This window comes from Schistocerca nitens, chromosome 9, assembly GCF_023898315.1.
Source record: "Schistocerca nitens isolate TAMUIC-IGC-003100 chromosome 9, iqSchNite1.1, whole genome shotgun sequence".
In the NCBI taxonomy this organism is placed as follows: domain Eukaryota; kingdom Metazoa; phylum Arthropoda; class Insecta; order Orthoptera; family Acrididae; genus Schistocerca; species Schistocerca nitens.
This window is the reverse complement of record NC_064622.1, coordinates 24447212-24474757: the sequence shown is the minus strand read 5'-3', so window position 1 is coordinate 24474757 and position 27546 is coordinate 24447212. Positions and strand designations below refer to the sequence as shown.

At 37.1% G+C, this 27546-nt stretch overlaps 1 protein-coding gene across 4 annotated transcripts in view; it reads right to left on the bottom strand.

Moving 5' to 3' along the window:
• LOC126203983 (PDZ and LIM domain protein Zasp-like) overlaps positions 1-27546 on the bottom strand; it is a 300443-nt gene that overhangs the window by 63988 nt on the left and 208909 nt on the right. For 3 of the 4 annotated variants that reach the window (XM_049938408.1, XM_049938410.1, XM_049938411.1), the window contains exons 3-7: positions 17234-17399; positions 16629-16768; positions 16383-16483; positions 9214-9430; positions 2407-2595 (exon numbers count right to left, since the gene is read on the bottom strand). In XM_049938408.1, the coding sequence (XP_049794365.1) occupies positions 2407-2595; positions 9214-9430; positions 16383-16483; positions 16629-16768; positions 17234-17399 (813 nt within the window). Of the gene's footprint in view, positions 1-2406; positions 2596-9213; positions 9431-11002; positions 11151-16382; positions 16484-16628; positions 16769-17233; positions 17400-27546 lie in introns of all 4 variants that reach the window. The other variant, XM_049938409.1, reaches the window with a different exon arrangement.

Below are 27546 nucleotides of genomic sequence, written 5' to 3'. Positions count from 1 at the left end.
CATTGTACATGCTGAAATGTATTACATTACTGTGTCTATTAATTATTAATTTTTATTAATTATTTTACTTTATTTTATGGTACAGGAATCTCTTTTACACTGTCTTCAAGCATTCATCTGTGACATATGCACATGGCAGGTGACTATAAAATTTTTCCCCTCCACATCCTTGTATTTTATGTTTTTATACATCAATGTGCATGAACTGCACTTCAAAACATAAGGTATGTGTGGGTTCATAATATTTTGTTGTCATTTTTACAACCTTGAGCGTAGTGTTTGCAATATCACACTTTTTATAACTTTTTATTGTTATTGACTTTTCTCTGTTTCAACAGAGACTTGAAGATGATCTGCATTGCAGAATTAAACCAGCAGTCGTTAGCATAAAGTGGAGATCAAGATGGTGTTTGTTATTTAGGACAAATAAATTATACTTGGAAATATAACTGAGAATAAAAACAAGTCTCTTTGTCTGAAAGATAAACCACTTAAACAAGCAAGAAGGATCTCTTAGTTGTAAGCATCTTGAACGCAAGTGAATGATGGCTGTTCCTCAGGAAATAGTATCACAAGAAAGTTGATAACTAAATATCTAACAGAAGTCTTTCTGGGGGCCTAAGGATTCTTATACTTACGTGGTAATGTACACACTTGCTAATGGCATTTGTAGTTAATAACAAGAATGAATTTAGAATGAACTCAGTGATTCACAAACAAATTCTAGAAATATAAATCATTTCCCATAGGCTGTGCATCCCTTTCAGAGTCAAGTTGTATGTTCTATGACATTCCATATTTCAGGATGATAAAAACAAAAAGTGAAGAGCCTACAATCCTTCCTCAAAGAAAGACAGCGTGTGAATTTGCTTGCCTTGTTACTCATCCCATATGTCTGGAATATACTTGTTCATCATGTTCATTATCATCTTTTAGGTACCATGATTGATGTTTTGTGGGCTTGCATACAAATCACAAGGAAACCTCTTCCCCGTTAACATATCCAAGCTCTCTTTGATACCATACTACAATTACTGCAGCATGTAGGGGTTTCAGAATAGATTAATTTCAGTATATCCTAAATTAGGTACAGATCTGTAATCTTAATCATCTGAGTATTTGCTTGTCATAATTTTTACAAATGTTTGTGTAGTTATTTCTCAATCTTTTTGAATTTTATAAAATGTTCTCATCACAATATAGGCTGGGAACAAGGGAAAGAAAGGGTATACACTCCGATTACACATACAGTGAGGGGAAAGTAAAGTCCTAAATCCTTTTGTTTTCCCATCCTAATGAAAGAACACTTGGAAATTTATTCATCACCATATCAAGATACAGATTAGCTTAACAAAATATTGGCATACTGTTTTCAGTTTTACTGTGAGCTTGCCATGAAACTGATTTTTGTGGTACAGGAGTTGCTTATCTGTCTTTGTTATCTACAAGACATCATGTGAGAAAGTGTTTCAGTGGGGAGGAAAGAGTTCATTTCACACATCCAGTAAAGGGAATGATATATGGCAGTTGGTTTCTTGTTGCTCAGCTTTTGACTTGGTACTTGGTTTAGAAGATAAGCTGTAGCTAGAGCTTAATGAAGCCCTGTGATACTTATTGCACCTGTGGCATTTCTATGCCAATAATGATAATTTAGTTCTACTAGGGTGTATAATTCAGTCATTCGTCAATGTGTGTGTCTTTTGCAGTTGGATATATTCATCAGCCCATGACTGCAAGAATTCTTCATCATACAAAATCACCATATTTTCTGCCTGGTATTCATTTTTGTAAATCAGGAAAACTCCGATGCAAATGATCATTTATGTAGAAAGATTCTCAGGATCAAACTTTTGAGAACCATGCTGCAACATGTCATTATGAAAGAACTGACCATCAGATCTTGAGCTTGGAATGATGGTTTAATACACTACTGCAGTTAGAAGCACATGTTAATCTGTGCACTACTGAGCAGTGCCTGAGTTTTGTAAAGTGAATACCACAGATTTCTCAAAGTCAACACACAGCCACCACTCTTCTCATGAGAGACTGGAATATTTGGTCTGTAGCAAGTACCCCCTCAGTTTAAAGACTCACTGCTTTAGCAGATTCACTGAAACATCATACTGATAAAGAGAAGTTTTGTTAACTGTAAAAATGCTATTCACATAGCATGACGTACCATTTCTTAAAATTATTTTGTGCTGTCAAATACTATCTTCTTATCTGTCAAAGAATGTGGTGCTCTCAAAACAAATACCATCACCTCTACATCATAGTGAAAGTGCTGACACACTGTTCACAGTTTCTTAAGTTATGTGGGAATGCAGAAGCTACATATGACATTTCATACAGAAGTATTGAACCACCTTATAACAAGCACTTGTGGAAGATGGTCAAAGTACTCACGGTGGAATGGTAACAGGTTCCAGGTTGGGTGCTGGTGGATTCTGACGTGCCACCAGTTTGGCATGAATATCACAGTAAAGTTTGTTGTTGATGTTGTAGTAGCCAACATTCTTCAGTGATGTGCCACATGTTGCACATTTGAAACATTCTGCATGCAAATTCTTGTCCTTTATGCGCACAAAGACACCTCTAAATAGGAGATACAAACAAAAATAAATCCATCAGATGAAACTTGTCACAACAAGAAATTCTTGACACTTTCATCACTTCTTTATTTAGTAGTATGTATCTTTAATTGATATTATTCAGCCAGCCTGAGGAAAGTTGTCAAGAAAAAAATTAAAAACAACGTGGACATTTTTATAGGAAGCCTACCACTGTAAAACAAATATACATTATAAACTGTGAACAGAGATGGAATCTAAATAATAAATTATCGCTACCTCAGCTTCTAAATTCTATTGATAATTATAGGACAATTTGTCTAAAATTATATTGGAGAAAGAAAGGAGTAATACTAAACTATGACTTTCATACAATAAGTATCCAAACTCTGTATCCATACATCTATTATCATTTGCAGCCAGTTTAGTCACTTCAGTGTAGGTTGTGCATTATTTTAAATTATAATTTTACTTGTAGGTCAATTCCATGTATTAACAATGTATTCCTGTATAAAGGAAAATTTCTTTAAAAAAATTTTAACACACAGTTTTTGCAGAGTTAGTTGGTGATTACTTAAATATTGCTTTGTCGGGAATATGTTTTTCTTTTGTTACGATCTAAAACATTCATATTTAATAAAATGTGGCAAAACAAAAGAAAGAAATGTTGCTAATCAAAAAACAAAATCAGTTATGGAATTTGAAGTTGTACTTCTTCTAACATATCAAATCTTCGTAATATTTGCAGCTACCTGCAATCTTGCTAATATTAAAAACAAAACACAGGCTTAACAAAAAGTTGTTTTCTACCCACTACAGAGTCAACACAAAAAGGCATTACAATCAAATGCAACTTTCTTTGAAGGAATTACGCTTTTGGAGTTTTAAAAATTAATTCTTGGTAGCATTCTCTCCTTCTTAACTTTAAATATTGTAATTAATTTATGAGTGATTTACTGGAGCTCTCCCATGACATGAAAAATATTTTGCTTTCAAAGGAAGTTGCTGTACAATAAAATAAAGTGCATTTAATTTCACAGATGGGTGATAAAAACTTCTAGACATGCACAAAAGTATGTTACCTGTCTCATAACCCTTACAAAAACAATTTTTAGGGAACTGCAATGACTTCAGTCATTATTAGTGACATTGTCATTACTGGTATTCTAATTGTGGACTAAATATTCATTTTGACAGTTTGTAACTTAAGATTGTTATACACACATATATAAGGAGAAGAATACATTTTCTTTTCAAATTGCAGTGTTATTATTCCTGGGAAGTAATAGATAAAATTAGTCCCACTCATTGAAAGTAAAAATGGAGGTAATAATACTACATATATTGAAAACAAAACTTCTCTTTTAAACTTATGACCTTGGAATCAAACGTTTTCCTTCAAAATGCATGGCGGAGAATTGAATGTAGACTGGGTGAAGTATGTGGAAGTGGTAAGAAGACTAGTCAGGCATTGCCACCTTCCTCAGCATTTATCCCTGAACTTGTTCAGGGTATTTGATAACCCACGGATCACCCTTGGTATGAAAAACAATCCTGAAACGCTGCAGTATTGTAAGTGGTACTTGCAGTATTGTGAGACTCTGAGAGTGGCTGGACCCAAAAATAGGACATTTAAATTGCAAAGCACTTGTCTCATAAACATAATTTGCTGAAGCACTTACTTTCTCATTCTCATTTGTTTCTGTGCGTTATCTCCAACAGACAGAATCTTTCAGAAAGCAATGTGCACACACTAAGAGGTAATAATATGGAATTTTTATGAAAGGAAAATCGTTTCATAAATGTATGTTCTCTTCCCAACATTTTCAGAGGTACAGAATTCAATTCAGACAAACAGTTCAGACCCTGGTGGTGACAGCTATTAATAATATCTACATCTATGTACATATTTTGCAAACTAGTGTGAAGTGCTTGACACTGCTTAGTATGGTACGGTATGTTAGTGTTTCTTCCTGTTCTGACTGCATGTGAAGCACAAGAAGAACGACCACTTTAATGCTTCCACAGGTGTTGTAATTAGCCTAATTTTGTCTTCATGATTTCTATGGGGGTGATGCATGGGGGCTGATGAATATCTTTAGATTCTTCACTTAATACTGATTCTTGAAATTTTATGAATAGCATTTGCAGAATAATTATTTGTGTCAATCCTTCAGGAGTCTGCCAATTTAGATTTTTCAGCATTTCCATGATGCTTGCCTGTGAGTCAAATAAGCCTGTGACAATATGTGCTGTCTTCTTTCTATACATTCAGTATCTCCTATTCTATTTGGTGTGGGTACCAAACAGGTGAGCAATATTCTAAAATAGGATGTAGAAGTGATTTGTAAGAAATCTCATTTGTAGACTGACTGCATTGTTCCAACATTCTACCAATGAAATGAAGTCTGCCACATGTTGTACCTACAACTGAGCCTACATGATCATTCTGTTTCAAATACACATAAATTGTTATACCCCAATATTTGACAGAACCTAAGTATGGATCACAGATATTATAGTTGTAGGATGCTATGCTTTGTTTTGATAAGACCAAGATTTTACTCTTCCATGCATTTAAAGCAATTTGCCAATCATAATACCACTTTCAAATATTATTAAGACCTGACTTAATATTTGTGCAGTTTTTTTCAGATAGTACTTCATTATAGATAACTGTGAAAAGCCCAAGGTTACTGTTAATACTGTGTTCCAGGTTGTTAGAATATAACATGAACAATAAGGGTTCCAACATACTTCCCACTGGCATGTTTGAAGTTACTTCTACTATTGTTGATGGTTCTGTCAATAACACTTCAACCCAGTCATAACTTTTGTTTAGTACCCTATATAACTGTACTGTTGCTAAAAAAACACTGATGCATAAAGGGTCATATGCCTTTTGGTAATCAAGAAATACTACTTCTACCTGATTTCCTTAGTTCATGGCTTTCAGGATGTCATGTGAAAGGGTAAATTGGGTCAGGCATTATCAATTTTTTTCAGAATCTGTGGTGCTTGGCAAGGAGGAGGTCATTTTGTACAAGATACCTGATTATGTCTGAGCTCAGAAAATGTTCTAGGATTCTACAACAGATGGAGGTCAATGTGACTGGTCAGTACTTTTATAGATCGCTTCTTTTACCCTTCTTGTAGACAGATGTGACTTGTCCTTTTTTTCCACTCATTTGGCATAGTCTTTTGTCCAATGGATCTACAGCACATTTTGGTAAAAGCAGGAGCGAAGTCAGCTCCAAATTCTGCATGAACCAGATAGTAATATCCTTGGACCATGGAGCCTTGTTTAATTTTAGCAATTGTAGCTGTTTCTCAATGCCATTAACACTAATATTTCTATCACTCAGCTTTTCAGTGGTGTAACATTCAGTGGTGTAACATTCTGATGACAGGGGGAGCAGATTTGATGGAATACAGCTTCTGATCATCAGTGCGTGCATCATTGTCCTTTTGCTGAATTCTGAATCTCTTCACAGCACTCAGTGAAATGAGGGCATGAAGGGCTGTCATTGCTGATCCATCTGCCAGAAGGTACAGGAGGTTTGTCAGCTGCTTTGATGCTATCCAAGATGAGGAGACTGGCATGAAATAGAAGAGAGCAACAGATAGTAAAAGCCACCTCTGGTACCGCATGCTGCGGAATCTGAATCCCCACCAGACATCATGGACGTCGAAGACCCCTAGAGGTCTCTGCACCATCGCACCATAAGCTGTGGTGGCGCACGCGTCCTGGCCTGCATTTAGTGTGAGGGCACCACAGTGGAACACGCGGTTCCAGCGGCCAATAGCAGCGCCCCCAATAGAGTATTTAAGCACCTGACTCTCACTCAGCCAGCGAGTCTAATCATTGCGTGAGTCAGGACACATTGCCTCGACAACAGAAAGCACATTTCTTGTTCTTTGCTTTCATTACTAGTGGACGTCTTGGATTCGTTTGGTTATCTCTATCACTCCGTTGCTTCTTGCGTGTTGTCCTCGTAAGGTCTCTCTCCATCGTCCATTGTTGTTTCGTGTCCGTCCTTTCCGTTCATTTGTTTGTTCGCAGGCCACTCTCCGTTTGGTCCCGCCGTGCTTTCTCAGCCACCCTGTGACCGTTCCGGCCGTGGTCACAACAAGTTACAACACCTCTGTGTTATATTTTCAATCTTCAGCACTGTTACTCAGTTACTGTACCACACAGTATTAGTGATAACAAAATCACTGCTCCAATTAGTGTAGATAACTGTTTGACAAAGCATGACATCTGTCATGACTACACAACCATTGCCAGATTACTTTGAAGAGTTCTCTTTGGCAACAAGGTCTAGTAAGTACTTGCAACACAAGGAAGCTGTTGTATATATTTCTTTATTAATTGCTAAAGCTATCAGTGGTTCAAAATAGTGTTCTGTATACAGCTGAAAAACCCTTAGATAATTTTATGGTAGCATTAAATGTTTGAGAGGTAGCAAAGCACATTTTAAATCTAAATTGAAATCACCTTTTCTGGTGATCTTCTTGCATCCCACAGACAAAACTGTAATTACAATCTAGTAGAATCAGCAGTACAGAGGAGAAAGATGTTCACTTTTGTTGTGAAGTTTTGTTATGTTTCATGAGTAACTTGAGAAATGTCAAGACTAACAGCTTCACATTTATTAAATTTACGCTAAAGTGATATGTAATAAGCCCATAAATGGCCATTGGGCAACCATACATACAGACAGATCATGTATATTTATTTCAGAAACTGGTTCATTTAATGTAATTTTAGTAAAAAATTGTGCAGATGATGTAATTCATTTTTAATCAAGCTGTACAGAGAAAGCTGGAATACACTGAACAAGTAATGATCTGTTAATACACTATCATGTCCATTACCTCAATTTCTAACTACTTCAGACAGCTGTCCAAATGTATGGATGTTTCAAAGAGCTGTGCCTCAGAACCATTAAGAACAGAGCAGTTTTTCAGACGATATTCTCTCTTCAGAATAGTACTTCTTTAAATGCCCTCTATCTCTTCCTCTTTTATACTTGTTACTGACTCACAAATGGCGTCTGAGGTTACTAAAGCATACCTGTGTGGTGGTGCTCAGCTCTGAAGTAAGCTGGTTTGAATCCTGATGATCGAAGAAATTTTCACTGCTGTTATTTGGTTGGGAAGGGGAGGAGAGTTGGTGGTATAAAGTTCCAGATTACTAGACTTTGCATCAATATAAAGTATTACATCTCAAACTTCTCCGCAATGTCTCATGAAGCAAAAGTATGTGACACTATTGATGGTGACCTATCCATTAAAATGGGGACCATAATGCCTATCGTCCCATTTGCAATATTCAAGAGGAGTAGCCTATGTGCTGGCGTCAGATTCCACCCTCTCCCTCCTCTATTATCTTACACCACAAATATGACACCATACGCATAATCATTACAGTCACCTAGACTCAGCAGATACATGTAACATACAACTCTCAACTTCACAAAGGAGAGGTACCACTGTGCAAGAAGGAAAGAACAACTGTGGTGGCTGAATCTACCCCTCAGTGTCTCCCAGCCAACCACACCATACAATAATCAATCACTGATGCACAATCCTTTGTGTATACCTTTCTTATGTTAAGCCACGTAGCAGGAATTCTTGGCTCCAAGAACATCATCTGATATTTATATCAGAAAACTTAACATGAATTTTACTCTATTTAATCTTTGTTGTCTAATTTTTTTAAATGCAGTTTTGCAGTTTATGGATTACAAGACAGGCAACATAATGTAAATTACATTTGTCAGTTTTAAAATGAACCAATACATTTCAAGGCTACATGGGACATTTCTACACTACTACAAACACAGAAATAAAAATTAAAACATGAATGGAATTGCACAAAGACAATATAGTAGTTGCAGAGACAGACACAGCACTCCAGATGACAAAGGATGTATAGCAAATAATGTTGTTATCACCTATGAATTCCCATGGCCGGCTGCAATCATGTATAATACAGCATTGCTAATGTGTCATTACCATCAAGATAGTGTTCTGCTAGTGTGAGAAAAAAGGGGCACAAACAGAACATTGGTTACTGACATGCACAATTTCATTTTATTGACCTGGAAAATTAATGATGAATAGTTTGTTTCCACACCTACACTCTAGAATGAGTGTATTTCAGTTTCGTAGTATATTTCATTTTGCACATGGAGAAACACAGATTTTGATTCAATCAAAGATATAAGAAACATTATTGCTCACCACAGATATCATTAAAAGAAACTAACTTGGTATATATTTTAAGTGTTCTAGCTATGACAAAAAATGTGTTAGCCAACTGTCTTGAAGTGAAGTCAAGTAACGTAAAGTATAGTAAGCAAATTTGCAAGTTTAACCCTCCATCTGTGTTCATTTTAATAGTTTTGTTTGCTATTAACACAGTGTTGTATGATATTCATAGGTAACAGACAAGAAGATGTCAAGGTAACAAGCAATCATGCAATTTCACATTCTCTTCAGCTACATGTATGACATTCTCAGTTGGTGGATAGCATTTTTGAACCATTTCCACCCAACCACAAAGAGAAAAAGGAATGTAAACAGTTAGTGAATTCTACAGGAGCGAGCCTCGTATTACAGTTGGGCAGTCACTTACACAATTGGCCTCCCACAGTCACCACAGGTGGGAACACCTTCAGACGCACCAGCAGTAGTGGTGGGGGCCGTGGCGCTGGTGGCACCAAATGGGGCACTCGGGACAGAGCCTGGGGGTGGCAGCTGCTGGGCCATGGGTGTGAGCGGGCGGGGAGATGTAGCCCTACCTCCCACTGCATGGCTGGCACGCGAGAAATACGAAGGCCCTGACGGAACCACTGGGGGCGCACGTGTGGTAAGTTAGTTGTTTAATGGCGTCGATATACCACTTATACTGGAACGCTGCTAGTCTCTGCTCCTTATATTTATATGCAAGTGACCCAAATGCCACATAATTTCATACATAATTGTTTGATTGTGATGGAAAATGTAATAAATACGAACTGCTGCACTGATTCTGTTTCACTGAAAAATTTTGAGATTAACTTGGAAACAATTTAAATGGTGCTACTATTGACAGATTGTGAACAGGCCAACACTTACAGTCACTTGTCCCAAAGTAGGATGTTTTACTTAATACAGCTTTTGTCCACCAGGTGCTTCAAAGCACTACTGATTTCTGCATATAAGACCTTATTATGCCTTTTAGTAGGCATTATGAAAAAAGTAAAAGGGACACATGCTCATTTAAAATGGCATGTCAATGAACTTCTACCACTTTAGCTTTTTGTTACTAATTCTGTACATGAGGTGCATTGATTATGTTAAGTGGTTTCCTTAATAAAAAGAAATACTTTCAGTGGGTTTTACATTATCTTGCATTTCTCTCTACCCATTTTTAACAATCTGTACTAAATAATCCATCCTTTGTAGTAGCCTACATTTTTTTTCTTGCCACTCCTTCAATTGTTATACAATATAGCCACAAATGGCTTATCGTATTTCCAATCTCTTCTCTCTCTGGCACCATCTTTCGAATAACTTCAATTCATTTTTTATACAGTTTCTTCACTGTACATATTTTGTTTCCATACAGTGTCAAGCTTCACACATATTATTATAGAAAATTTGTCCTTACATGTGGACTTTCGAGTTCTTTTGTCTAACAAGGCTTCCTTCAATGCGTGCCATTTTGTCTGTTTTGTCCTCCTTGCTTTATTCATCTTCAGTAAGCACTCTTTATAGATACCAGAATTCTTACAGTTCTTCTGCCACATATTCCCCAATTTTAACGCCTAACTGATTTCTATTTTGATTCCATTAAATTATTTTTTTTACTTAATATTGTTAATCGACAACCCAAATTTTGTGCTAAGTATACTGTTCACTACATTTAACAATCATCTGCATTATGCCATAACAGTAGTGTTGTTTGTAATCAAGGTATTACTGCTTGTTCTCCATAGAACTTCTGCCGCTGTTATGATCTTTCCTTTCACTGCCTCATCAACGTATATGTTAAAAGATGAGTAGCAATAAAAAAAAATTTATCTTGCACAACTTTAACTTGGGTTCATTTTCCCTTGCTTTGCATTTTTATTAATTCCACTTATATTTCTCAAGTAGTAGATAAAGAAATTGTTAATTGTCTACATAAACTGCTGAAAATAACTAAGACAAAATCTAAAAAACCTAAGTGTGGTGTCACAGTGAATACAGTTCCTCATTAAAATTCTGAAAAAAGTCCACTCAGCAGATTGGTTTTAATCGACTCAAAAAGCATTTATCTTTTATTTCTCACACTTGAAATTTTGTGAGGAGAAAAGAATTTTAGAAGCAAAATGGCATGTGAGGCACTTACAGGTGCTGAAAGAAAGATGATAAGTTACAATATGAGGAAACATACTTACACAATAAGCCGTTCACACTCGGCACAGATATTCTGACCTGGGGGCAGGGCGTCGTGGGGAGTGGAGGGTGCAGGCTTGGTCTCAGGGGCAGAAACATGTCGTAAGCCAGACACAGGGGGCACACCAGTTGCAGATTGCGCTGACACATCTGTGGTAGTCGTGGTACAATCAGGAAATACAATATACAAAGACATACATTTAAGGTCTTAAAACTGACAGTACACTGCAGATAGTTTTGTTTCAGAAGACATGTTAAACAGCATACAATATGCTGCAACTGTAGATACTATTTTTATAAGGACAGTCAACAGTGAACTCAGATACCAGTAAAAATTTCAGAGGTGTACATTAGAGTGCAGTATAACTGGAGATTAATAGCAGAAGAACTACATATGGCGGGCTCATAGTACGTCTTATTTTGTTCTGACTGTGTTTTACAGTTAAAGTAAAAATTAGTACCAAAAATTGAAGAAAAAAGTATTCTCATTAATTTCTTGAGGTTGATGGTATCGTATATGGGCCATAGGGCCATCACTTGATAAAGTAGTCCACTATTTTATTTGAAAAGTATTTTATCTTTTTTCTCACAATAACTGGTGTCATTGCACCTGCCTTTCCAGGCAGATAAAAAGCTTTTTAAGCAAAAACTCAAAAATAAAACTGACATCATCTGCTTGGGGATTTCAGAGTTGATCAAAAATGGCAAAAGTAATTAGCAATTAGCAGGAAAAAATATTGAAGACATCAAAAATCAAAACCCAATGGATCAAAAAAATTGCCTTTTGTTTACTGTCAACCATGAAAAATTTGTATGTTTGTATACACACAACAGGAGGGGGTTTCTTATAATCAGGAGCACTTCCAGGATCAGCTGTGCAGAGCAGTTGACATTTAACTTTAGATACAATGTTTAAAAAATCTGCTGTATTTGTAATTACTGCTTCACAATAAATACACTAGTTTAATTTTTTTTAAAGTAAACAAATACTGATGAAATTCATATTGTTTGGCATTCTACTCAACCAAATTATCACAATGTAATATGAATTTCAAACAAATCAAATAACAAAATATAATTGATAAGATAAAAAATCTATTCACCAAGTGGCAGCAGGAGGAAACACGTAAAAGTTTAGGCAATGTGGAAGCTTTTGGAGCCAGTTGCTCCTTCTTCTGGCAGAGGGACTGAAGAGGAAGGAGAGGGATGAAGGAAAAGGACTGGCGAGATTTAGGAAATGGGGAGAGTTACAAAAAAGTTTTCCAGAACCATGGGTCAGAGAAGACTTACTGTCTGGCATGTCTTCCCTGACCTGGTATTGTGGGCAACTTTTCCATAATTCTCCCCATTTTCTAAACCTTGTCAATCCTTTTCCTTTATCCTTATTCCTTCTCCTTCAACCTTTTTGCCAGTAGAAGGAGACAGTGGTTCTGAAAGCTTGAAAATTTCCACAGTTTTTATATGTGTTTTCTCCTGCCACCCCTTGGTGAGTAGATTTTTCATCTATTAAGGTTTGTCATATTTTCAAAAATTCATTACTTTTGTTGATGCATTAAGGAATGTAATAAGTTTTTACATTTGAAAAAATATTATCCCACAACTTTATAACATACAAGGTGGTCCATTGATAGCGACCGGGCCAAATATCTCACAAAATAAGCATCAAACAAAAAAAAAACTACAAAGAACAAAACTCGTCTAGCTTGAAGGGAGAAACCAGATGGTGGTATGGTTGGCCCACTAGATGGCGCTGCGATAGGTCAAACGGATATCATCTGCTTTTTTTAAAAATAGGAACACCCATTTTTATTACATATTCACATAGTACCTAAAGAAATATGAATGTTTTAGTTGTACCACTTTTTTCGCTTTGTGATAGATGGTGCTGTAATAGTCACAAACGATTAAGTACGTGGTATCACGTAACATTCTGCCAGTGAGGACAGAATTTGCTTCGTGATACATTACCTGTGTTAAAATGGACTGTTTACCAATTGCGGAAAAGGTCGATATTGTGTTGATGTATGGATACTGTGATCAAAATGCACAACAGGCGTGTGTTATGTATGCTGCTCGGTATCCTGGAAGACGACATCCAAGTGTCCAGACCGTTCGCCAGATACTTATGTTATTTAAGGAAACAGGAAGTGTTCAGCCACATGTGAAACGTCAACCACGACCTGCAACAAATGATGATGCCCAAGTAGGTGTTTTAGCTGCTGTCACAGCTAATCCGCACATCATTAGCCGACAAATTGTGTGAGATTCGGGAATCTCAAAAACATCGGTGTTGAGAATGCTACATCAACATCGATTGCACCCGTACCATATTTCTATGCACCAGGAATTGCATGGTGACGACTTTGAATGTTGTGTACAGTTCTGCCACTGGGCACAAGAGAAATTACGGGATGATGACAGATTTTTTGCATGCATTCTATTTAGTGACGAAGCGTCATTCACCAACAGTGGTAACGTAAACCGGCATAATATGCACTATTGGACAACAGAAAATCCACGATGGCTGCGACAAGTGGAACATCAGTGACCTCGGCGGGTTAATGTATGGTGCAGCGTTATGGGAGGAAGAATAATTGGCCCCCATTGTATCGATGGCAATGTAAATGATGCAATGTATGCTGATTTCCTACGTAATGTTCTACCAATGTTACTACAAGATGTTTCACTGCATGACAGAATGGCGATGTACTTCCAACATGATAGATGTCCCGCACATAGCTCATGTGCGGTTGAAGCAGTATTCAATAGCATATTTCAAGACAGGTGGATTGGTCATCGAAGCACCATACCATGGACCGCATGTTCACCGGATCTGATGTCCCCGGATTTCTTTCTGTGGGGAAAGTTGAAGGATGTTTGCTATGATCCACTGACAATGCCTGACAACATGCGTTAGCACATTGTAGCGGGACTTTGAATTTCGCCGCGCTACACTCGTTCCCTCAGTTAAAAATTATACCGTTGCAGCGGTATGAGCGCTCGACGGCAGAGAAAATACTAAAATTGTAACTCTTTTTTGTTTTTCTATCCGTTTCTTTATTGTCTCTCGAGAGGGGAAGCTTAATGCAGACGTGATCTGATTAAGACAAAAAAAAACTTATTAATGTGTAGACATTGTGGAAGTTGTTATGAAATTCGGAGGATGGAGAGAAGCAACTAAAATAAATTGCATTTAATATCAAGACGGTTTTGGATACATTAGAAATTCCTGGGCAATGAGACTTATTGCAAGATTTCAGAGCAGACTTTTCACGCAGAAATGAAGGAGATTTTTGAAGGCCTGGACGCCGCACGAAAGAAGACATGTTAACCTGGTAAAGGATGAACTCTTATCTACGCAGTTTCCCCCTGTCAGTTACATTTTGTTATTCTCTGTTCTTTTTCAATAATTTTTGTAGTGGAAATTGGTTTAACTTTTGCTCAAAAACTCCACAAGGACCACCCCAACAATAGCTTTTCCGAATCATGAAGTCCGATAGCTTTTCTGTAATACGATGTCCGATTTGCTTTTCATTCTTTCCCTTTTTCACAGTCATTTACGATTTTAAAACCCCCCTTTTTATTCACCATTTCTTCCCACATTTTTAACCCAACCTTTTCTTTTCTTTTCTTCTCTTTTTCTTTTTCATTAACCACTAAAACATTGTCAATGCATGTGCGAACATAACGGAAGGCGAACTGCTCACTGTTGAGAGAAATGTCATTACACGTATTGCCGAATGCATTGAGCTTGATGGACATCATTTTGAGCATTTATTGCATTGATGTGGTATTTACAGGTAATCATGCTGTAACAGCATGCATTCTCAGGAATGATAAGTTCACAAAGGTACATGTATCACATTGGAACAACCGAAATAAAATGTTCAAACGTACCTACATTCTGTATTTTAATTTAAAAAACCTACCTGTTACCAACAGTTCATCTAAAATTGTGAGCCATATGTTTGTGACTATTACAGCGCCATCTATCACAAAGCAAAAAAAGTGGTCCAACCAAAACATTCATATTTCTTTACATACTGCACGAATATGTAATAAAAAATGGGGGTTCCTATTTAAAAAAAAAAAACACAGTTGATATTCGTTTGACCTATGGCAGTGCCATCTAGTGGGCCAACCATAGCGCCATCTGGTTTCCCCCTTCAAGCTAGACAAGTTTCGTTCTTTGTAGTTTTTTCGTTTGACGCTTATTTCGTGAGATATTTGGCCCGGTCACAATCAATGGACCACCCTGTATACAGGGAGAGTCAGGAGGAAAGGTAAGTGTTTTGACACTTGGCAGCATTAGTGATTCTGAATAAAAAACTTGATGTGGACATATGCACTATTCTGAACGCTTTCCGAGATAGAACACTTTTAATGTACATTTCTATTTATTTTCTGTATTATTCATTGTCATTGTTTACGATGTACCACAGTAGTATAGAGGAAGCTGAGACGAACATTTTGATACAGGACGCTAGTCGGAAAACTACCTCAAACTGGCCTACAAAAACTACTTAAGTTACAGCAACACGCTTGTTGCACGAGGCTTCCAATATTCTCGCAATCTCGTTGTGCAAACTGTTAGTCCTAGACAAAAAATAAATAGGGCCTTTTTTGTTGCAAATTTAATTTATTTTAATTGTGTACTGAGACACATTATTCGTTGGAGTGTGCGGTTTTCGGGTTATTAAAGAAAAACATATAAAAGTGATATTAAACATGATCTATGTCTGAAACCATTCGCAATAGGGCATATGTCCATAAAAAGCTTTTTGTTCAGAATCACTAATACTATCATATCTCGAAGCATGTACCTTTCCTTCTGACTCACCCTGTATATTGTGATGCTTCCAAGGTCAATAAACTCTTTCTTGGTATAAGTGACTTCAAGAAAGCTAATTTGCATCTTATGGTTACATGAAAAGAACAAGAAAAAGCTTTAAAAATAAAAATTTACTCTTCTATAGCTAAACAGAAATAAATACTTTATTTTTCAAGTGTACTTGGATTTTTGAAAAACATAAACTGACAGCGATTAACTAACTCGTAATTGACTACTGAGTCAAAAAAAAAAAAAAAAAAAAAAAAAAAAAATACATAACCCATGACTTCAAATGCATGAAAGAAGGCAGAAACTCTTTTATGAAAAAGACAGAGCAAAATGGAATAGTAACATGACTGAGTTACCAGCATACAACAACTGAAGTAAGACAGAAGTTGTACTATGATGGTATTTTTGTTTAGTTTGTTACTCTGTTCTAACAATGAGATGTCTGCCTTTAAAAAAGATCCTTGCATGTGTGACAACCTATCTGATTTGTGTAGGCATTTTTACATGTCACTGAAAAATAAGTGTGACTATCCACACCATACCTGGTTCTGGCTCCCTTGGTTCCTTGTCAATTTCCTGGACCATTTTAAATACCTCACTTTTTTCTGCATTATAGTTCTTCTCATTCTTCTTGAAATTGACTCTATTGAAAGTTAAAAATGGATAAGTTAATTACAAAGCATTCTAATTAAATAATACAACTTGTTATAAAATGCTGCCAAATGTAGGAATATTTCGATAAAGAAGGAATCACTACAAAATTTAAATTTGATATCTTTATAACTCACCCAAGGACTCCACCTGCAAGAACCTCAGCCTGAGCTGAGAGTGTCTCAGCTATGGTTTCTTCACTATACATTCCAACTGGTGAATTATACTGCTTGTTGACTATAGATTTCACAGTATCTGTACCCAGTGCACCATTGATCTGTGTACATGAGAAACATATCCATTATATTATTGTATAAAAATTGAACACATCCCAACAGCAGACACAAAAATACCTACTACAGGAGAAACTATTTGTAATTCACTTACTGGTGAGATTCTGAATGGTAATTACAATGAAGAGAATAAAATATATGGAAATTTATGCATAGAATTTGTAAACAGTCTTCAAAATGTGATAATAATATTAATATAATAGAGGGAAACATTCCACGTGAGTAAAATAGAATAAAACATGCTTCATATTAGATAAACATGTCAGAGAGCAGAAAAGAAATGATGCTGCAGGTCACACAGTTGAAATATTATGTACTCAGTTAAAAATAATACACCTTTCCTTCTGTTGGAAGATTTCTTCATTCCAACTACACAAGAACATACATTCTAGTACTACTACAAATGAACTGCTGCCAGAATCTGGGTATACTGGTTAATTCCCATTCACCTGAGGAGCAAAAGGCCTTGCAGAAACATTGTGTGCACCGCCAATGCGTGTGGCGGGAGCTGCGGGGCGGGCAGCAAGTGATGTCTTGGTGACGGGCCCAGGGTGAGCTCCTACGGGAGGTGTTGGTCCCACTGGTGTCACTGTGGGTTTCCAGGTGCTGCCGCCCCTGCAACATTAATCACTGAATATTAATAATCAACATAAGTATAAAAAGTAACTACTTCAGAAAGGTACGAAAATTTTTGTCAATTACCTGGAAAGGTAGTGAAACATTAATGCAAATTTCCACAGTTTGATTTTTTTCACATTATTTTTGAATTTTATGTTGTAATGCATTCTCATAGCACACTTAATTAAGGCTCCATGATATAATTCCTTGCTCAGGTTATTCAGAAACATACCATATTTACTCGAATCTAAGCCGCACTCAAATATAAGTCGCACCTGAAAAATGAGACTCGAAATCGAGGAAAAAAAAAATCCCGAATCTAAGCCACACCTGAAATTTGAGACTCGAAATTCAAGGGGAGAGAAAAGTTTTAGGCCGCACCTCCAGCTGGCCGGGGTGGCCGGGCGGTTCTAGGCGCTACAGTCTGGAACCGCGCGACCGCTACGGTCGCAGGTTCGAATCCTGCCTCGGGCATGGATGTGTGTGATGTCCTTAGGTTAGTTCGGTTTAAGTAGTTCTAAGTTCTAGGGGACTGATGACCTCAGAAGTTAAGTCCCATAGTGCTCAGAGCCATTTGAACCGCACCTCCAAATCGAAACAAAGTTGGCCCATTATTACATGAGACACAATTTAGGTCGAATGGATGAAGATACAGCCACAGTAGGTTGGTTCGAGTCATAATCTTAACTGTTAAGCTTTATCAAGTAGCCATTGCTATGTGTCAGGTGCACCATCCGTATTTATACGGGTACCCTTCCTTTTTCAGGTGCTACGTCTGGTTTGAATCGATTGCTTATTTTGGTTTGATCTGATAAGTGCCGTTCTCTTTGTTATAGGTGTTTATGTCACTCTAAGCTGAAAATGCATTACTGTACTGTGTAATACATTGTTCGTCGCATTCTGATAATGAGTGTTTACAACCTGTCGCCCCTCACGGCATGGCTTGCTTTTGTGCGCGCTATCGCCACTTACGATAAAAAAAGAGGAATTGTCTCACAAGCGAAACAATGTCAAGAGACTGCTATTTGTTGTTACTTACACTGCTCCTTTCTTTGATAATGACCAACAAGAACTAAATAAAAGACTGTGTATGATAGACGATGTTCTGAACGAGAGTTTAGCGAAAATTTTTCTCCGTTTGAAAATCTTTGCAGACACCTCTTAAGTACGTTACATTCTGCACAGAAATTAGAGTCATCTTAGATTTAAAAATCTAGTCAGTTGCTGTGCTTTATTTCTGACTGTATCAGTATTCAGCATAAGAATAATACGAATATAAACATGACATGAAAAGTATATTCTTCTGCGTTTGCTCCTGTCTCACTCTAGTTTCGTAGTTTATTAGGCAGACAGGATTTAAATGAGATATCAGCAAACATGAAACAATACTTGGAGTAATGTTTACATTCTTCTACCTTTTATTTACTGGCGCAGAGGTTTTGGCGCCAGTACTTATCTTTGTCCCTGCAAAGCATGCCTGTATAGCGGTACACATATTCGACGGCAGTTAGTTGTGGCGGCACCTACCAACATTTTTCACAACTTCCAGATACTTTGCACTCGATTCTAAGCCGCAGGCTTAGAATCGAGTGCAACCGGAAAAAAAGTGCGGCTTAGATTCGAGTAAATACGGTAACTGCTCAGGGATTCGAAGTAATGGACACACCATATTTTCTTTGGCTTTTGCCAGAGAAAGTGCATCCAAACTTGGACTAGAAGACTGGTAATTAGGAATTTCGAGGCTGAAATTCATTAACTTCCGACTGCCAGTCAGATTTTCATTTTAAAGAGAAAATTTTCGGCAAGTGACAAAGAAAAAGCAATTGTAGCACTAAAAAACAAATACTATTGTGGGTGACTCCGGTATACCCACTAAAGTTGTTAAAATAGAGCACAACATAACTGCACACCCAAGAGCTTCAGTATTAGCCAATTCTTTGAAGAAGGCTGCTTCCCATAGCTACTGAAGTATACCAGAGTTAGACCATTCTCCAACAAGAGGTCATGGTAAATTGTTGTCCTATCTCAAATTTACCAGTCACATTAAAAATATTTGAGAAAGTTGCTGTTGCGCAAATGTAAAATTTTATTGAAAAATATGCCATCGTCCCAATTACTCAGTTCAATTTCAATAAGGAAGAAGCAACATAGAGGCAGTAAACAATTTTGTTGAGAAAATATACACGATTATCCAAAGCAATAAGGTTGCAGAAACTTTTTGTGTTCACACCAAGTCTTCTGTAAACCATGTCTTGCTTGTTTAGGGACTTGATGCGTAGGGCATTGTGGGAAGTGCCCTACAGTGGATTAAATCCTACTCGAGGAACGGAAAACAAAGAGTAATTATTACTATAAAAGGGGAAAATTATTATTCTGCCTGGAAAATACTGTTTCAGGATGTCCCACAAGCTTCATAATAGACCCTGCCTATTTCTTTTTCTATGTCAGGACTATGATTTGGAGTTTCATTGGGGTAATTGTAGCTGCAAAGCCAGTAAAGTATCAGATGAGGCTCTCCTATGGAGCTGTAGATTATTGTGTCATGACAAGTGAATTGTGGAACAGTGAAGAAAGATTTGTGCACTTCAGGCAGAATTAGAAATAAGATGTTTTAAATTATATGGCTGAATGCAGAAAGAGATTATGAGAGCCAGGGAAATTTATTATTTGATAACGAGCAATACGAAAAAAGGAGGAAACCTCGAAAATCACATTTCAAATTCCAGTTAGCAATCAGTTTGACTTGTTACCTTAAATAGGAGAAGATCCTGAACCAGTGTTCGAGCAAGGTGTTGAGCAGCAGGCTCACAGTAACAACTTTAAGGCTAGGCCAGTAGAAAATTCAAGTAAAAGAAAAGAGTCCTTTGCTAGGTAGAGTCACATGAGGGGTGTAGGCCAAATGCTACAGGAAAAGCTAGGTGTAGAATAACAGATCACGAGCATCATGAAACCTTGTGCCAGGCTTCCCCTGGTGACAGAGAACATAGGGGCCTTGTGCAGAGGTTTTGATGAAGAGGATCGGGTAGTTAAGGAAAGAGGAGCAGGAAACAAACTTGTCTGGAGTATAGTATTAAAAGTGGCCCACAGGAAATAGGAGCAGGAATAGCACACACTCATTTGGGGTTTATGGGGATTTTGCATAACCATGACCAGCCCTCAGTTAATAGAACTGTCAGTCATGAAAACAAAGAGCTGAGTGTATTTCATTTGACTGAAACAAAGTCTCATATCTGTGCTGTACCTGCTGCTGCAACTGGAAAATGGGGATACATAGACCGTGGCCTAAGCCTGAATAGGAGGGGGGAGCATCTTGCAGAAAGTTTAAAGGGGATGGGGTGGGGGCATAAGCACACAAGGTAAAATCACTGGCATTATTGAAATCGGCCAGCTGCAAAATACTAACGCGAATTCTTTACAGACGAATGGAAAAACTGGTAGAAGCGGACCTCGGAGAAGATCCGTTTGGATTCCGTAGAAATGTTGGAACACGTGAGGCAATACTAACCTTACGACTTATCTTAGAAGAAAGATTAAGAAAAGGCAAACCTACGTTTCTAGCATTTGTAGACTTAGAGAAAGCTTTTGACAACGTTAACTGGAATACTCTCTTTCAAATTCTGAAGGTGGCAGGGGTAAAATACAAGGAGCGAAAGGCTATTTACAATTTGTACAGAAAGCAGATGGCAGTTATAAGAGTCGAGGGGCATGAAAGGGAAGCAGTGGTTGGGAAAGGAGTGAGACAGGGTTGTAGCCTCTCCCCGATGTTATTCAATCTGTATATTGAGCAAGCAGTAAAGGAAACAAAAGAAAAATTCGGAGTAGGTATTAAAATTCATGGAGAAGAAGTAAAAACTTTGAGGTTCGCCGATGACATTGTAATTCTGTCAGAGACAGCAAAGGACTTGGAAGAGCAGTTGAACGGAATGGACAGTGTCTTGAAAGGAGGATATAAGATGAACATCAACAAAAGTAAAACGACGATAATGGAATGTAGTCAAATTAAATCGGGGGATGCTGAGGGAATTAGATTAGGAAATGAGACACTTAAAGTAGTAAAGGAGTTTTGCTATTTAGGGAGTAAAATAACTAATGATGGTCGAAGTAGAGAGGATATAAAATGTAGACTGGCAATGGCAAGGAAATCGTTTCTGAAGAAGAGAAATTTGTTAACATCGAGTATAGATTTAAGTGTCAGGAAGTCGTTTCTGAAAGTATTTGTATGGAGTGTAGCCATGTATGGAAGTGAAACATGGACGATAAATAGTTTGGACAAGAAGAGAATAGAAGCTTTCGAAATGTGGTTCTACAGAAGAATGCTGAAGATAAGGTGGGTAGATCATGTAACTAATGAGGAGGTATTGAATAGGATTGGGGAGAAGAGAAGTTTGTGGCACAACTTGACTAGAAGAAGGGATCGGTTGGTAGGACATGTTTTGAGGCATCAAGGGATCACAAATTTAGCATTGGAGGGCAGCGTGGAGGGTAAATATCGTAGAGGGAGACCAAGAGATGAATACACTAAGCAGATTCAGAATGATGTAGGCTGCAGTAGGTACTGGGAGATGAAGAAGCTAGCACAGGATAGAGTAGCATGGAGAGCTGCATCAAACCAGTCTCAGGACTGAAGACCACAACAACAACAATATTGAAATCGGAGGGGTACATTTTTTTAGGTTAGAGCCATGTCATGGACAGAAAGTCCTGACAGAAAACAGAACTGAACAGGACTACCATATATGCAACAGTTTAAAATAAGGTAAAATTAATTCTTTTCACCAGAATATTAGGGCGCTCAAAAGTAAAGTAGATGAGCTTCTTGTATGTCTAGGAGATCTGGAAAATTCTAAATTTATATATATTCTGGGCCTCTCTGAAAGCAATGTAACCACATGGATAGAGGAGTTAAACATAAGGCTTTAGAGGTCAGCATCATTTTCACGTAGAGCGAACATGGAAAAGGTGGACACAAAGTCAAAAATGTTGATACAACCAGTTTTTGTTTGGATCAGAACATAAAGCATGTACTAGTGAGTTGTTACTGCAGAATTCTTCGCTTGTAATTGTAGCCACAAATGTATGCACAGTAGGGGGCAAGGCTGCCCGTGCCCCTAGCTCTCTGGGGAAGGAAATAATGTAGTGTAGTCAGGTGTTATTCTGTCAGGGAAATGGTTTGAAAGTCAGTATTACACAGGTTTTTAACTGGGTCAAAATGGAACTTTTTTATGGCTACGTACAAGTCACCATTCATCTCGCAAAATATTAAAATACTCTTTACCCACAGTTCTTGCTCCCTCTCCCACAGGGTATTATATGGATGCCCAAGACTTTTAACACTCTACAGATTCTGTCTAGAAAATTTTCAGCTGTTTATGAGAAATGTAAATGCTTTATGAAGCTATCTGTCAGATAAGAGGTAACAGTTAGTAGTTTGTGGAGATTTCAGTGTAGATTTCTTAAAAGACTCTGACAGGAAAAATGAACTGGAACCATTATTTGTCTGTTGCAATCTGATTTCAGCGATAAATTTCCCAACTCATGTGCAGCCAGACAGCAGGACCCTGACTGGTAACATTTTTTAGACAGTTGTTCAGGCTGAAATAAATTCATTTGCACTCAAGTGTTAAAGGACTATCTGTTCATGATGCACAATTGATGGAAATAAATGATGTAGCACCTTACAGCTCTGACACATGTTCATATAAAATAATGAAGCTAATTAATGAGAAAATGGTGCAATGTTTTAATAATAAGTTAAAAGAGGTATATATAGAAAGAGATGCTAATGTGAAATTCACTATATTCCACAATAAATTTTTGTCAATATTTAAAAGTAGCTTTCCTTAAATATCCAGATCCTTAAAAGTTATTGAGAAACTCTATTAAGAAAACAAGTTAGTCATTGATAACAAAAGAGATCAAAATTTTATGTAATAGGAAAAGAAAAACTAATATAGAGGTCAGAATAATTTGAAATCTGACATTACTTGCACTCTACAAAAAATACTACAACATTTTAAGGAAAGTCATTAAAATATCCAGGAATATGCAAGTCTTGACAGAAACTGATAATCCTGATAATAGGATTAAAACTCTATGGGATACTGTGAAATGGGAGACAGGATAACCATAACAATTTGGCTATAGGAAAGAATCCCTAAACAATGTCAGCATGCTGTAATCCATCCAGTTCACAAAAAAGGGAATAAAACTGATATAAATAACTAGAGAGGGACTTTTTTGCTGCCAGTTACTTACAAAGTTCTTTCAAAAATTATACTTAAAAAGCTTGAAATACAAACAAACCATTTAATTGGTGAATATCAGGCAGATTTTAGGGAATATAGATCCAAAGACTCAATCTCAAGACAGTCTTACAAAACCACTTGGACAGACAAATGGTTGTCACATTTATATTCTACAAAAATCCATATGATTCAGTAGATAGATGTACACTACTAGAACAGTTTAAAATGGGTAGAAAGACAATATTGTTGATTAAACAAACATTAACTTATACCAGTTCAAAAGTTAAATTACGATGCAAAATGTCTGAACCTTTTGATACAAAAACAAGGGTCCAACAGGGACTGCCTCCCTTAGCATTCAGTCTTGTACTAGAGAAGTAATTAGACAGGAAAAAGAAGTAGAAGGAATAACCACTGGCAAACTAAATGAAATTTAAATTCATTTATGATGTGTAGCTTATGCACATAATCCAGCAATCTTTAGAAACAACAGATAAAAGTTCCATGAAATATCAGCTAGAAACGAAGGTTTTCCTTGATACCTAGACGGACAACCTATGTTTACACAGTTTGTCAATATATTTCAATTATTCAGATTTAAATACCTAGGAGAAATCAGCCATCCCTCTGGATCAAATTGCGAAGCAAACAAAGATAGAATCATTATATTACAAAAAGCTTCCAGTATGACATAGATACAATAAAAAGTCAATATATTGTAATGCATAGTTAAAATATTACATCACAGTAGTCAAATCTGAAGTCTTGTATGTATCAGAGACTGTAAGCTTTGGAGGCAGAACATTAACCCTCAGTTGGTAACATCCGTCTCTTAGGTGGGTATAAAAGCTTTCAATGTATTGTTCACATACATGCATTGTTACTTGGATCTGATATTTCAGCTTTGCTTCATTCGTGAGTTGAACTTGCTACTGTGTGGACATCATTGTTTCATTTCCATGATAGTATTGTTTTACTCGCGCACAAATGTCAGTTACATTGTCTCACAGGTGGATATTACTGTAGAAGTAAGATTTTTGCTCTGTCTGAGAGATGGATATTACTCTAAGCGAGTAAGTTTCTTTCTGTTATACTCCTTACTTTTCAAGTATCTCATTACTTGTATATGGCTACTAGTGGAGGGATACCCTGTGTGTCACAAAGAAGCAAAATAATGGTGCAGGTGGCTTTAGAGCAGTTTGAAGAAAGTGATGATGATTATCATTCAGACGATTCTTATGTTCCTGGGGAAGATCACGAATCAGATTCAGACAGTGACAGTGATTCTGAAATAGATGTGAATGATATTCTCTGCATGTGCGAGAATCAACGAGGTGGTGTTGACTCTCTTCAGAATAAGAAAAATGATGGCACTGAAATTGACACAATTTATCATGGCAAGATGAACTGTTTCAGATGGAGTTCCAGAGTGCCCAATGGCAGTACTAAGGCACCAAATAAAAATGTAATAAAAATTAGATTGTCATCATGGTTAGATCCTGCCAATCAGTTAGGTAACGATCCAGACCCAGAAGAAATATGGCGTTTATTTTTTAACTCTGAGATATTGGATGAGATAGTTGCACATGTCCATCATAAAATCTTTAAAATCAAAAACATCTAGTGGGTATGATGAAATATCAACAAAGTTAATTAAAGAATGTGATTCTGAGCTAAGTAACATATTAAGCTATCTGTGTAACCAGTCATTTATCAGTGGAATATTTCCTGAACGGCTGAAATATGCTGAAGTTAAGCCACTGTTTAAGAAGGGAGATAAAGAAATAGCATCAAATTTCCGTCCAATTTCACTGTTGCCAGCATTCTCAAAAATTTTCGAAAAAGTAATGTACTGTCGGCTTTATAACCTTCTTATCTCAAATAACATACTGTCAGAGTCACAGTTTGGATTTCTAAAAGGTTCTGATATTGAGAAGGCTATCTACACTTACAGTGAAAATGTGCTTAATTCATTAGACAAAAAATTGCAAGCGACTGGTATATTTTGTGATCTGTCAAAGGCATTTGACTGTGTAAATCACAATATCCTTTTAAGTAAATTAGAGTATTATAGTGTAACAGGAAATGCTGCAAAATGGTTCAAATCTTATATCTCTGGCAGGAAACAAAGGGTGTTATTAGGAAAGAGACATGTAGCAAGCTATCAGTCATCATCCAACTGGGAACTAATTACATGTGGGGTCCCACAAGGTTCCATTTTGGGGCCCTTACTTTTTCTCGTGTATATCAATGACCTTTCATCAGTAACATTACCAGATGCCAAGTTCGTTTTGTTTGCCGATGATACAAACATTGCAATATATAGCAAATCAAGCGTAGTCTTACAAAGATCAGCTAATAAAATATTTGTGGATATTAATCACTGGTTCCTAGCCAATTCTTTGTCACTAAACTTAAAAAAAAACACACTACATGCAGTTCAGAACTTGTAAGGGGTGTCCCACGAGTATGAGTCTGACATACGATGACAAGAAGATAGAAGAAGTGGACAGTGTTAAATTCTTGGGATTACAGCTTGATAATAAATTCAACTGGGAGGAGCACACCACAGAACTGCTGAAGCATCTTAACAAATCTCTGTTTGCAATGCGAATTTTGTCAGACATAGGGGATATAAAAATGAAAAAGCTGGCATACTATGCTTACTTTCATTCCATAATGTCATATGGGATTATTTTTTGGGGTAATTCATCAAGCCAAGCTAAAGTTTTCCGTGCACAAAAACGTGCAGTGAGAGTTATATGTGGTGTGACCTCAAGAACATCGTGCAGAAGCCTGTTTCGGGAACTAGGGATACTAACTACGGCTTCCCAATATATTTATTCCTTAGTGAAAGTTGTCATTAAAATTATATCACTTTTTCAAACCAACAGCTCAATTCATGGGATCATTACTAGAAATAAGAATAATCTTCACAAGGATTTAAAGTCACTTAGTCTTGTACAAAAAGCTGTGCATTATTCAGGAACACACATTTTCAATAACTCCCCAGCAGCCATAAAAAAGCTTAACAACCAATGAAACTCAGTTCAAGAGAAGCCTAAAGGATTTATTGGTGGCCAACTCCTTCTACTCCATTGATGAATTTCTCAGTAAAACCAACTGATATATATATATATATAGTTATAATAGAGGGAAACATTCCACGTAGGAAAAATATATCTAAAAACAAAGATGATGTGACTTACCAAATGAAAGTGCTGGCAGGTCGACAGACACACAAACATACACACAAAATTCAAGCTTTCGCAACAAACTGTTGCCTAATCAGGAAAGAGGGGAAGGAGAGGGAAAGACGAAAGGCTGTGGGTTTTAAGGGAGAGGGTAAGGAGTCATTCCAATCCCGGGAGCGGAAAGACTTACCTCAGGGGGAATTCCCCTTGAGGTAAGTCTTTCCGCTCCCGGGATTGGAATGACTCCTTACCCTCTCCCTTAAAACCCACATCCTTTCGTCTTTCCCTCTCCTTCCCTCTTTCCTGATGAGGCAACAGTTTGTTGCGAAAGCTTGAATTTTGTGTGTGTGTTTGTGTGTCTATCGACCTGCCAGCACTTTCGTTCGGTAAGTCACATCATCTTTGTATATATATATATATATATATATATATATATATATATATATATATATATATATATATATATATATAAGCGCTGGCAGGTCGATAGACACACAAACAAACACAAACATAAGCACAAAATTCAAGCTTTCGCAACAAACTGTTGCCTCATCAGGAAAGAGGGAAGGAGAGGGAAAGACGAAAGGATGTGGGTTTTAGGGGAGAGGGTAAGGAGTCATTCCAATCCCGGGAGCGGAAAGACTTACCTTAGGGGGAAAAAAGGACGGGTATACACTCGCACACACACACATATCCATCCACACA